The 14,307-nt window shown below is 29.4% G+C and overlaps 1 protein-coding gene and 1 pseudogene across 1 annotated transcript; one reads left to right on the forward strand and one right to left on the reverse strand.

Moving 5' to 3' along the window:
* Window positions 1-1,326: 1,326 nt before the first annotated feature.
* On the forward strand, window positions 1,327-2,863 carry LOC124178706 (annotated as a pseudogene).
* A 2,762-nt stretch (window positions 2,864-5,625) lies between these two features.
* LOC124178715 (cytochrome c oxidase subunit 1-like) lies at window positions 5,626-7,204 on the reverse strand (the record flags this gene model as incomplete). Its single annotated transcript, XM_046562279.1, is given in 1 exon segment — window positions 5,626-7,204. A coding segment is annotated over 1 exon segment (867 nt), but the record flags the coding sequence as incomplete, so codon positions are not given.
* Between the last annotated feature and the right edge of the window lie 7,103 nt (window positions 7,205-14,307).

The following is a 14,307-nucleotide window of genomic DNA, read 5'->3' on the forward strand; positions in this document are numbered from 1 at the left end:
TTTTTTGGGGTGTGATAATTTATCTTTTGGTTTAGTTTTATTAACTTTATGAATTGGAGCATTAATAATTATATCAAGATATTTTATTTATGAATTAAAAATTTTTTTAAATTATTTTATTTTATTGATATTTTTTTTAATTTTATTTTTATTTTTGACGTTTACTGTAAATAATTTATTTTTATTTTATCTTTTTTTTGAATGTAGATTAATCCCTACTTTTTGTTTAATTTTAGGTTGAGGTAATCAATTGGATCGGGTTCAAGCAGGCATTCATTTATTATTTTATACTTTATTTGCTTCTTTACCTTTATTATTAAGAATTATTTATTTATTTTTTGAATTTAAAAATTTAAATTATATTTTGTCTGTAGAAAATTTATTTCAAGTTTATTCTTTTTATTTATTTGTATTTTTGATTTTTGCTTTTTTAGTAAAGTTACCAATTTTTTTTATACATTTATGATTTCCTAAAGCTCATGTTTGCCCCTGTTTGTGGGTCAATAATTTTAGCTGCTATTATATTGAAGTTAGGGGGATATGGTTTATTACGAGTTTATATATATTTAATTAATATAGGTATTTTTTTAAATGTTTATTTGATTGTTTTGAGAATAATAGGAGGAATTTATATTAGTTTAATTAGAATATTTCAAGTTGATTTAAAATCTTTAATTGCTTATTCTTCAATTGCTCATATAATAATAATATTATCTGGTTTATTAACTTTAATAAGATGGGGAATTTATGGTTCTTATTTGTTAATAATTTCTCATGGTTTATGTTCTTCAGGTTTATTTTGTGTAGTAAATATTATTTATGAACGTTTAAGAAGTCGGAGATTATTTATTAATAAAGGTTTAATAAATTATATGCCTAGAATATGTTTATGATGATTTTTATTATGTTCTTCAAATATAGCAGCTCCTCCTTCTTTAAATTTAATAGGTGAAATTATATTAATCAATAGATTAATTATATGAAGTAAAATAATTTTTTTATTAATCATTTTTTTATCTTTTTTTAGAGCTTGTTACACACTATATTTATATTCTTTTACTCAACATGGTAAAATAAATTATTTTTTTTATTCATTTTCTCAAGGTAATGTTCGTGAGTATATTTTATTAATATTACATTGAATTCCTTTAAATTTAATTATTTTAAATAGAGAATTTTTTATTGTTTGAATATAAATTAATTTTAATAGTTTATTTAAAATATTGATTTGTGGTATCAAAGAAAATTAAATTTAGTTTTTAAATTATTTTTGTATTAAATATTTGTTTATTTAGCTTTATTAAAATTTTTTTTATTAGATTATTTTTATTTATATTAAGTATTTATTTTTTATTATATGATTTAGTTTATTTTGTTGAGTATAATTTAATTGAAATTAATTCTTCTTGTGTAGTAATAACATTTTTATTTGATTGGATATCATTAATCTTTATAAGAACAGTTTTATTTATTTTTTCTTTGGTAATTTTATATAGAAATTCTTATATAATAAATGATTTAAATTTGAATCGATTTATTATATTGGTAATTTTATTTGTTGTATCAATGATATTAATAATTGTTAGTCCAAATTTAATTAGTATTTTATTAGGTTGAGATGGGTTAGGTTTGATTTCTTATTGTTTAGTAATCTATTATCAAAATTTTAAGTCTTTTAATGCTGGGATATTAACTGTTATTTCTAATCGTATTGGTGATATTTTTTTATTATTATCAATTTCTTGAATAATAAATTTTGGGGGTTGAAATTTTTATTTTTATATAGATGTTTTAAAATATAATTCTTTTATAATAGTAATTACTTTAATAATTTTGATTGCTTCATTTACTAAAAGTGCTCAAATTCCTTTTTCTTCTTGACTCCCTGCAGCAATAGCCGCTCCTACTCCTGTATCTTCATTAGTTCATTCTTCTACCTTAGTAACGGCTGGGGTTTATTTATTAATTCGATTTGAAAATTTATTTAATAGAGAGAATTTTATTATTATATTTTTATTATTATCTAGATTAACTATATTTATATCTGGATTAAACGCAAATTTTGAATTTGATTTAAAAAAAATTATTGCTTTATCAACTTCAAGTCAATTAGGTTTAATAATAAGAATTTTATTTTTAGGATTTAAGTTTTTAGCTTTTTTCCATCTTTTAATACATGCATTTTTTAAAGCAGTATTATTTATATGTTCAGGAGTTTTTATTCATGGATTGAATAATTTTCAAGATATCCGTTTATTAGGTTCAATATTTAATCAAATACCCTTTACTTCTATTTGTTTTCATTTTTCTAATTTATCTTTATGTGGATTTCCTTTTTTAGCTGGATTTTATTCTAAGGATATAATTTTAGAAATAGTTTTAATATTAAATTATAACATATTTATTATATTTATTTCTTTTATTTCAACTTTTTTAACTGTTTCTTATACTTTTCGTTTGATTTATTTTTCTATATTAGGTTGATATAATATAATTAGATTAAATTATTTAAATGATTATGATGTTTATATAAATAATTCAATATATTTTATGATATTGATAGTAATTTTAGGGGGTTCTATATTTAGTTGATTAATTTTTCCTTATAGATATGTCATTATTTTGCCTTTTTATATAAAAATTTTACCAATTTTAATTATTTTTTTAGGTATATTATTTGGATTTTTTGTTTATTATTTAAATGTTAAAATGTTTAAGTTAAAGTTTTATTTTTTAAAGTTATTTTTTAGAATAATATGGTTTTTACCTGTTATTTCTACTTATGGTTTAATTAAAAATATTATATTTATAAACAAAGAATTAACATTAAATTTTAATTAAAATTGATTAGAATTTTATGAAAGAAGAATAATTATAATTTTTATAAATAATTTTTATATATTTATAGATTTATTAATTTTTTATTTTAATAATGTTTTAAATTTATTTTTATTATTTGCTTTTTTATTTTTTTATTATTTCTTTATATTATAAATGTTTAAATAGCTTAAAATTTAAAGTATATTATTGAAGATAATATGATGATTTATTTAAATCTTTAAACATTTAATTTATAAAATTAAATAATTTATTTTTACAATGAAAATGTAATGTTTTTATAAACTATATAAATTGGAAATATCAATGAATTTTAATCATTTAATGAAAAGTTAGAAGCTTTTTTATTTTATATTTCTATTTAATTGGAATTTTTATTCATTTTTATTATTAACAATAATAAGCCTCTTTTTGGCTTCAATTAATTTAATATAAATTATTTAAGGTAAATTAATTGACATTAATAATTTTTCAATGCAGATCAAATGTTATATTTAACTATTGCCCTATAAAGTAGAGTTATTAATAAATAACTATAATTTCAGGCCGAAACTGAATATAAATTTTATTTCAACTTTGTAGGTTTAAATTCAGTTTAGTGCTCCAAATTTTCATTCATAATATAATCCTAATAATAAAATTAAAATAAAGTATGACACTATAAGTAGTCAAATTTTTATATTTGAAATTGTTAATGTTATAATTATTGGTAATATTAATGTTACTTCTACATCGAAAATTAAAAAAATAACTGCAATTAAAAAAAAACGAGTAGAAAATGATATACGTGGGTATCCTTTTGGATCAAATCCACACTCAAATGGTGAATTTTTTTCTAATTCGTAAAATGTTTTTTTTGATAAGATTATTGAAATAGTTAATATAATAATAGTAATTATTATGATTATTATTAAGGTATTAAATATTAATTTAATTATTTATACTAAATTTTGTTAGACTTATTGATTGGAAATCAATTATACTTAAGTTACATTATATAAATATATTAGTATGTTCTTCACCAGTAAATAGAAATATAAAGGAAAAGTCAAATTACATCTACAAAATGTCAGTATCATGCTGCTGCTTCAAACCCAAAGTGATGAAAATTAGAATAATGATTTAAATATATTCGAAAAAAGTTAATTATAATAAATGTTGTGCCAATTAATACATGAATTCCATGGAATCCTGTAGCAATAAAGAAAGTTGATCCATAAACTGAATCTGCTATTGTGAATGGTGCTTCTAAATATTCATATCATTGTAATATTGAGAAAGTAATGCCTAGAATGATTGTTAATAATATTCTTTTTAGTGTTTCTTTTTTTATATTATTTATTAGTCTATGGTGGGCTCGTGTAATTGTAACTCCTGAAGAAACTAAAATAATTGTATTTAATAAAGGAATATCATAAGGGTTAAATGGTGTAATATTTTTAGGAGGTCATATTCTCTCAATTTCAATTGAAGGTGATAGAGATCTATGAAAAAAAGCTCAAAAAAAAGATAAAAAGAAAAATATTTCTGAAACAATGAATAAAATTATTCCTAATTTTATTCCTATTATTACATTTGATGTATGTAATCCTTGATAGGTTCTTTCTCGAATGATGTCTCGTCATCATTGAATTATAATTAAAATGGTGATTAGAATTCCTAACATTAATATATTTTTTAATTTTAAATTGAATCATTTAATAGAACCTAAAAGTATAATTATTACAGCTAATGATCCTAATAAAGGTCATGGCCGGTAGTTAACCAAATGAAATGGGTGTTGAGGAAAAGGTATATTTTTATTTGACATTATTAGTTTACTTCTCTAGAGTATAGAGTGATTAGTACTATAAAAACATAAGCTTGAATAATTGAAACAGCGAATTCTAAAATTAGTAAATAAATTTGTCTAACTACTAAAAGAGATGATGATAATATATTAATTTTTGTTCCGATTCTTCTTAATAAGGTTATTAGTAAATGGCCTGCAATAATATTTGCCGTTAATCGTACCGCAAGTGTTAATGGACGAATTAAATTTCTGATTGATTCAATTAATACTATAAAAGGTATTAATGCATTTGGTGTGTTTTGAGGAACAAGATGAGTAAATATATGATTTATATTTTTAAATCATCCAAATAGTATGAGTCTTAATCATAAAGATAATGATAATGTAATTCTATTTGATAAATGTCTAGTTCTAGTAAAAATATAAGGAAAAAGACCTATAAAATTATTAAATAAAATAAATAAAAATAAAGATGAAAAAATTAATGTTCTGTTAATTTTAAAATTACCTAATAAAATTTTTACTTCTGCATGAATTATATATATTAATTTTCATCATAAAATATTTTTTCGTGATACAATTAGTCAAAAAGTTGTTGATGGAAATAGGAAGGTTCCAATTAATGTTCTTGATCAATTTAAGTTTAGGTTAGGAAAAAATGTTGAAGTTGGATCGAAAATTGAAAATAAATTTATTATCATTTTCAGAAACCAAATTTTTTTTTCTTAAAAAATTTATCGAATTTTTTTTTAAAAAAATTCTTTTTTCTAAAATATGCTATAATAATAATTGTAGTAAAAAGAATAGTAAAAATTGTAAATAAAAATAATCAATTTATAGGATATATCTGTGGAATAAAAGAATATTAGAATTTTCTAATATTTATAGTTTGACTAACTATTATTTTAATAAATTAATTCTTTTCATTAAGAATATTTGCTAATATATGATAAAATGATTTAAGAGATCATTGCTTGCTTTTCAGCCACTTAATGAATTAAAATGAATTAATTCATTTTAAAAAATAGTTTATTGGAATTCTTTCTATAACAATTGGTATAAATCTATGATTGGCTCCACAAATTTCTGAGCATTGTCCAAATATTAATCCTGGTCGTTTAATTAATAATCTAATTTGATTTAATCGTCCTGGAATTGCATCAATTTTTTCCCCTAGTCTAGGGATTGTTCAAGAGTGAATTACATCATTTGATCTAATAATTATACGAATTTGTGTATTTAAGGGAATAATTGTGTTATTATCTACATCTAATAAACGGAAAGAATTTTTATCAATTGATTTATTTATATAAGAGTCAAATTCAATATTTTTGAAGTCTGAGTATTCATATCTTCAGTATCATTGATGTCCAATTGTTTTAATTGTAATTAGGGGTTTATTAATTTCATCTGTTAAGTATAGTAGATGAATTGATGGTAAAGCAATAAAGATTAATAATATTGAAGGAGTTATTGTTCAAATAATTTCAATATTTTGTTTATTTAAAAGGTTTTTATTAGTAAATTTATTTAATATTATAGTTAATATTAAGTATAAAATTGATACTGTAATTAAGATTAAGATAATTATAGTATAATCATGAAAAAAGATTAATTGTTCTATAATAGGTGAATTAGCATTTTGAAAATTTATTCTTGATCAGGTTATCATTTTCTAAAAAAAGTTTAAAACTTTATTTATGGGGTTTAAATCCAATGCATTTTTCTGCCATAATAAAATTTTTTTGTTATTTTTGGAACTTCTTCATATCTATGATCTGAAGGGGGAAATTTTTGTTTTCATTCAATAGATGAATTTGTAATTTCTATAAATATAATTTGTCGTTGTGTTGATATTCTTTCTCAAATAATAAAAATTAGGTATGGTACTCTAATAAAAGAAATAATTGATCCAATTGTTGAAATAATATTTCATATTGTAAATGCATCTGGGTAATCAGAGTATCGGCGTGGTATTCCATTTAGTCCTAAAAAATGTTGAGGGAAAAAGGTTATATTTACTCCTAAAAATATAATAGTAAATTGAATTTTTAATCATTTTATATTTAATGTTATTCCAGTAAATAATGGGTATCAGTAAATAAATCCTGCTATAATTCCAAACACTGCTCCTATAGATAAAACATAATGAAAATGTGCTACAACATAATATGTATCATGTAGAATAATATCGATTGAAGAGTTAGAAAGTATAATTCCTGTTAATCCTCCTATTGTGAATAGAAAAATAAATCCTAATGTTCATAGTATTGATGATCTAAAATTTATTTTAGATCCATATAGAGTTGCTAATCATCTAAAAATTTTAATACCAGTAGGGATTGCAATAATTATTGTAGCAGCGGTAAAGTAAGCCCGTGTATCAACATCTATACCTACAGTAAATATATGATGTGCTCAAACTACAAATCCTAATAATCCAATTGTTATTATTGCATAGATTATTCCAAGAGTTCGAAATGTTTCTTTTTTTCCTGATTTTTGTGAAATAATATGAGAAATTATTCCGAAGGCTGGTAAAATTAAAATATAAACTTCTGGGTGTCCAAAAAATCAAAATAAGTGTTCGTATAAGATTGGGTCTCCTCCTCCTGAAGGGTCAAAAAAAGTTGTATTTATATTTCGATCTGTTAATAATATTGTAATTGCTCCTGCTAGAACTGGAAGAGATAATAAAAGTAGAATAGCTGTTAGTTTTACTGCTCGGACGAATAAAGGTATTTGTTCAAATCTTATTCCTTTTGGTCGTATATTAATTATTGTAGAAATAAAATTAATTGCTCCAAGAATTAATGAAATTCCTGCTATATGTAAAGAAAAAATTGTATAATCAACAGAGGGTCCTGAGTGTCCAAGATTACTTGATAATGGGGGGTAAATTGTTCAACCTGTACCTGTTCCTGAATCTACTAATCTTCTTGAAATTAATAAAATTAATGATGGTGGTAATAGTCAAAATCTTATATTATTTATTCGGGGAAAAGCTATATCAGGTGCTCCTAGTATTAGAGGAATTAGTCAATTTCCAAATCCTCCAATTATAATGGGTATAACTATAAAAAAAATTATTAAGAATGCATGAGATGTTACAATTATGTTATAAATTTGGTCATCACCAATAAATGATGAAGGTGTTCCTAGTTCTATACGAATGATTATTCTAGAAGATAGTCCTAATATTCCTGATCAGATTCCAAATATAAAATATAATGTGCCAATGTTTTTGTGATTAGATGAAAATGGTCATTTATTCAATATTTGATGAAATGGCTGAATTTAGGCAATAAATTGTAAATTTATTTATGAAATTAAAATTTCTTTTATTAAAATTTTTTATAAATTATAATTTATATAAATTGAAAATTAAATTTATTTATTAATTATGTGTGTATATATACAGGGTGACCACGATAAGGTGGCCACCCCCCTCCAAAATCTAGCCGTGTGATAATTTGAGAAATTTTTTGCGTGATTTTTGAAGGATTTGCAACGATCTCTCCGATAGTGAAGTCGAAATTTTTTTAGAAACAGCCGTTTTTGCGCGCGAAAAAAAATTTTTCGATTTCGAGAACAAAAATAGGGTTTAATTTTTTTTTCTGAAAATACGCAAAATCCTGAGCGCGGATATCAAAAATTTTCCGGGATTCGTCAAACCAATCACCCAGAAATAAATCTCAAAATTCGAACTTTTTGTCGAAAATTCGGTACTAACTGGCGGAACAGGTGGAATTGAAATATCTGGCAAAATCGACCAGCGCCAACTTCACCCGAGTCCAGGTAGCGGTATACGATATGTCATTGACGATTCTGCGCGATGAGTTCCGTTGGACTGACTTTCTCTGTTTGCAGCTAGGCGAGCAGCAAGATTAGTAGTTTGAAAATATCTGCATTGAGAGAAGCGTGACAAAAACGTCCGCATTTAAAATTATCAATGATAATTACACGAAAGCAGCATAACGGGAGGTTAACAAGCATTTTGTTATCATCGGTTGCCAGTGACAACCGTTGTAGCACGGAGGTTAGCGAACGCTCGCGCGTGGCCGATCCGGCCGATCAAGATCCCGCTATTACCGTTTGCCGACGCGGCGACGTCGAGATGATGTAGCGCAAAAATTGAAATTCTTTCGAAAATGATCATCGAATCATCCCGATTCCGTCAAAGTGCAGCATTATTGACAAAGGCTTATCACTCTTATTTTACACAAAAATGATTTCGTGAAACGAACAGAATCCACCCGAAAAAGTGTATTGCTTGTTCGTCGCAAAATTTTAGGTCAGTTTATTTGTATTCTGGAGAACGATGCGCGAAAATTGGTTAATTCTGACACCGTGTATTTACTTTCGTACGTCGAATATTTCCGCGGCAACAAAGCACATGGGTGGCCGACTTTTCTGTGATTCTAGTAGTAACAATGAGCGCAATATTGCCACGACCCAGCGTTATTTTCACGCAATGATCAAACCGGGGTCAGTAAACCACGGTTCGAAATTATTTTCGATGAAAATATGCCGTTGCATTCTGGAATTTCGTTAATTGTCCGACAAATTGATACGTAATGCGTAAGAACGAAATGACTCGCATTTGTTCAGAACGAAACCCTTGCATTGCTCTTTACTTCAATACGAAAATCGTACTATTCTTATCCAGATGACATAAGTATGTACGAAGCACGACAGGCTGAGGTATCGTTAAAGTACGGCGAAAGTATGGCCGATGTTATGACAGAAGTAGAAGCATGAAGGAATAATCGTCAGGTTATGATTCATCTACCTTTTACCTGTGATTTTTCCATTTCGTGGGCGACAAAGACAGTATTTTTTCGTAAATGCGATCGCTACGCTTCACTTTCAATTTCAATTCAATGACAGTTCGTCAATGACAATAATTAGCAAACTAATATTGAGTTTGTAAACCGACGCAGAGATTTGATACTTAATTCTATACAATTCCTTACAGATATGGTAATACAAATGTTTGATTGGTTTTTACATGTGCAATGAAATATTTTGTTTCATTCAAAATATGTACAATGCATAAATTCGGGAATCCGTTATTTTTTCGGATCGCGCATAGTATTGCACAACAGAATTATGCACCTTCGATACTCCTCTTATGTTAATCCGTCCTCCTCGCTGAAAATTTTTTCAACGAATGCTGAAATTTACAGGGACGCGGGCATAATATTTGCAATGTTGCCCGCTACATTTCTATACATTGAATAATGCGTAATTACTTTTCACTGCGTAATAAATATTCTCCGGCATTGCTTCGTGTTTGCCTTTCCCGGTTGGACTCATCTCTGTCAAACTATCGTTGTCTAAGATAATTTTGAAGAGTGCTCGGTTCGTTTCTTTCCGACTCTTGTACATAATCTCTGTGACGGCGGCCATTTGCACATTGTCAACCCACACGTCGTACCCTATGCTTAACCGTACTTGATGACAGTTTAAAAATGATAATTATCTTATCAAAATTGGTGACCATTTAGTGTAAAAGTATTACCAACAGATCGTTTTCCGCTACTCGGTGCTGTTACTTTCAGGACAATTTGAAAAGTGTTCCGTGAATTCGTTTGATTAACGCATTTGTTCGTTTCTTTGTTTTAATTGCGACTGTAGTCGCAGTTTCATAATGTAGCTACACAACATTTTGTTGAAGACATTGAATTGAAGCATTATTTACTGAAAATTTAATGCATTATGAAACGGACGCAGCATTATTGTAAATGGTGTATTTTTTCACAGATCACGAGTGCACCACCTCGACATACAAGTTTAAATTTCTGAATCGACGTGATCTGAGATACTGTATTCGTGCGTGTACATATAATTATTTATAATTATTTAATTTATTTATTTATTTATTTATTTATTCATTCATTCATTCATTCATTTAATTATTCATCGATTCATTCATTCATTCATTGATTTAATTATTCATTGATTCATTCATTTATTCATTCATTAATTCATTCATTGATTCATTCATTTATTTATTCATTCATTTACTTATTTCTTCATTTTTTTTTTTTTTTTTTTTTTTTTCTTTGCGTATGGCCAAATCGGTGGGGAAATCCTTTATGGACCACCCTAGGTAGGGTACCGTCACTCCCAGGAGTGTGGGACTCGCCTTACAGAATACCCACTAAAACCACCACCAAAAACCGTTCCTTGCTGTCGTCCACATCCCACGGAACTGTCGTCGTACCTGTTTTTGAGAATCAAATATCACGATTAGAACAATACGAGGCAAATATTTTGATGAAATTAAATCTAACAAACGGATGTGAACTAGACTTTTCACCATTTTCGTGACACCATTCTCGCGTTACAGAAACGCTGAAACTCAGGCTTATTTGCAATAAGATTCATTAGAGTTCAGTAGTATTCAATACGAGCCTGTAGTAAAAAGAAACTTGTCTTGTATTTCATTTCTGGTCTCGTTCTGTGTTATCGTCCGCCAAAAGCCATTCCTAGCTGTCGTCCACACCACACGGAATTGTCGTCGCATCTGTTTTTGAGAATCAAATATGAGGATTAGAAAAATACGAGGCACATATTTTGATAAAATTTGATTCGACATTTTTGAAACTACAGATGCAGTTTAACGTGCATCAAAAACAAGCGAATGTACACTCGACTTTTTACGATTTTCGTGACACTATTCTCGCATTACAGAAACGCTGAAGCTCAAATTTCTTTGCAATAAGAATCAATCATTAGAGTTTTGTAGTGTTTAATACGAGCGTTTAATAGAAAAAAACTTGTCTTGCATTTCATTTCTCGTCTCGTTCTGTGTTATCGTCCGCCAAAAGCCATTCCTAGCTGTCGTTCACACCACACGGAACTGTCGTCGCATCTGTTTTTGAGAATCAAATATCAGGATTAGAAAAATACGAGGCACATATTTTGATAAAATTAGATTTGACATTTTTGAAACTACAGATGCAGTTTAACGTGCATCAAAAACAAACGAATGTGCACTCGACTTTTTACGATTTTCGTGACACCATTCTCGCATTACAGAAACGCTGAAGCTCAAATTTCTTCGCAATAAGAATCAATCATTAGAGTTTTGTAGTGTTTAATACGAGCGTTTAATAAAAAGATACTTGTCTTGCGTTTCACGTCTGATTTTGCCAGCTCTTCGTGTCCGCCGATAGCCGTACCTTGCTTATCCTCGAGATCCCACGGGACTATCGTCTAACCTATTTTCAACATTAAACAGCACAATAAGAAAAATACGAGGTGCCTTTTTGATGATAACGATTCCTATGTTATTCAAACATCATATACAGTTTTGTCTGCGGTAGCAAACAAAGAGAGTATTGACGTCCCACCACTTCTGTTATATTATTTTCACACATCTGAGGATTTTTTTTTAACCCTCTAAATAACAATAATAATAATTCATGACAGTTTCGCGTTGTCAATCATTGAAGATTTGTAAAAAGATTCATATCTCACATTTCATTCCTGGTTCCGTTGCCTGAGGAGATGCTCGATGTGCCCTCCGTTCTGCTGGACAGTGAGTGCGAGCCGTTTCCGGATCGACCCTCGCACCCGTTGCATCTCCCTAACAGGAATAGCGGCACACGCTTCGGCGATGCGGTGGCGCATGTTGTGTTTTGTTGTGGGGGCCCGTTCGTAGACGATTTCCTTGACTCTACTCCAGAACCAGAAATCACAGACGGTGAGATCTGGTGAGCGCGCTGGCCACCTAACCGGACCTCTCGTACCGATCCAGCGCTCCGGGAACATGGCGTCCAGGATTGCCTTGTTCGCGTTACTGTTGTGGGCAGGGGCCCCGTCCTGCTGCCACCAAACCTGGTCCATACGGATGGGGTTTCCGTCCATCAGGCGGGGGAGTTCCTCGGTGAGTACGGTCGTGTACTTGGCTGACGTGAGATTTCCGTCGAGGAAAATGGGCCCGAGGATCCTGTCCTGTAATACTCCAACCCAGACGTGGAGCTTCCAACGGTGCTGGTTGTCCTGTTCGACGATCCAGTGTGGGTTTTCCGGAGCCCACCAACGACAGTTCTGCTTGTTGACGAGTTCGAGGTTCGTGAACAGCGCTTCGTCCGTGAAGCACACCTTCCTGAAGAAATCGGGATCCTCCTGCAGACGCTCCAGTCCCCAGCGACAGTACGTCAGTCTTCGTTCGGCATCACCTGGGCACAGCTTTTGCACCGGCTGGTACTTGAACGGACGGTTCAGCTCGCGTGCGATTTTTCTCACAGATTCTCGAGGAACCTCTGTAGGGAATTAATTACTCCTTTTAGAAAGCACGAAGAGACAATTATCGCATTGACCCCTAAATATACGTTGAATTTGTGTCCAGGATTATCTCGTCTCTAATAAATCTCACCCAACAGAACGAGGTATGACTTGGTAATAAAATTTCGCATCAAACCGACGGGGAAATATCTCGCCGAACTGACGAGTCAATGGATTTTCGGCTTAATTACAATTCACCTGGATGAATGTAAAATAACTTGATTAATGAGAATTAACTGAATCACTGAATATAACTGAAATGTTGAGAATTAACTGAGACACAACTGAATTACGGAAAATTAAATCAAGTATATGGGCTATTCCGCGTCAACCGGATCAGTCATCTCTCAGATATTTTTTTAATTTGGCATGTGGATTGTGTGGGAGAAGTTGGATTCTTGTGCCAAAGCGCGAATCTCATAATGCAAAATTCGATTTTTTATTAACAATAACAAATTAGACTCCCATTTTTTTCAAAAATTCATAACTTTGGCAAAGAATTAGATACAATATATTTTTTTCTAAATCACGCGGAAAGCTCCATATAATTAAAAAAAAATACGAAACGGTAAAAAAAAGTTGTTATCAATTGTTTATTTAACAATTAATTTTTCAAAGATTTTTAAAACAGTGACTGACACGATCAAAAAATTTTTTTTAAATTTCGACATGTTCCTTGAACTGTACTACAACCGGTGAATTAATTCCAGAGAGGTTTTTTTTTTCGTTTCCGAGTTAAAAATCATTAAAGGTGTCGATGCGCGTGAAATTGCGGCGCGCCGAGTCTCTATGTAATGGCGGGCGGCCGGTTGCCGTCCACCGCTACACCGCGGTGGCGTCGCAGCGTTATTTCAGTCATTTTCACGATGTAGGACACGATTGGAGAATCTGAAAAAAATACTGTACCTTCACAAGGCCTGCTCAAAGCGATAAGTGAAGTTTCAAGAATGTGTTTTTATTTTAAAATAAGTAGCAAGTTATGTAATTATTATCATTTATGTGCACTCTCATGGTGTGTAACCGTTATTTTGAATCTCTGTAATAAAAAAACGGTGAAAAACACATTCCTGAAACTTCACTTATCGCTTTGAGCAGGCCTTGTGAAGCTACAGTATTTTTTTCAGATTCTTCAATCATGTCCTACATTGTGAAAATGACTTTAAAATAACGCTACGAGGCCACCGCGGGGTAGCGGTGGACGGCAACCGGCCGCCCGCCAATACGTAGAGACTCGGCGCGCCGCAATTTCACGTGCATCGACACCTTTAATGATTTTTTACTCGAAAACGAAGAAAAACACCCCTCTGGAATTAATTCACAGGTTGTAGTACAGTTCAAGGAACATGTCAGAATTATAAAGAAATTTTTTGATCGTGTCA

The sequence above is a fragment of the Neodiprion fabricii genome, chromosome 1 (genome assembly GCF_021155785.1).
Source record: "Neodiprion fabricii isolate iyNeoFabr1 chromosome 1, iyNeoFabr1.1, whole genome shotgun sequence".
Classification (NCBI taxonomy): Eukaryota; Metazoa; Arthropoda; class Insecta; order Hymenoptera; family Diprionidae; genus Neodiprion; species Neodiprion fabricii.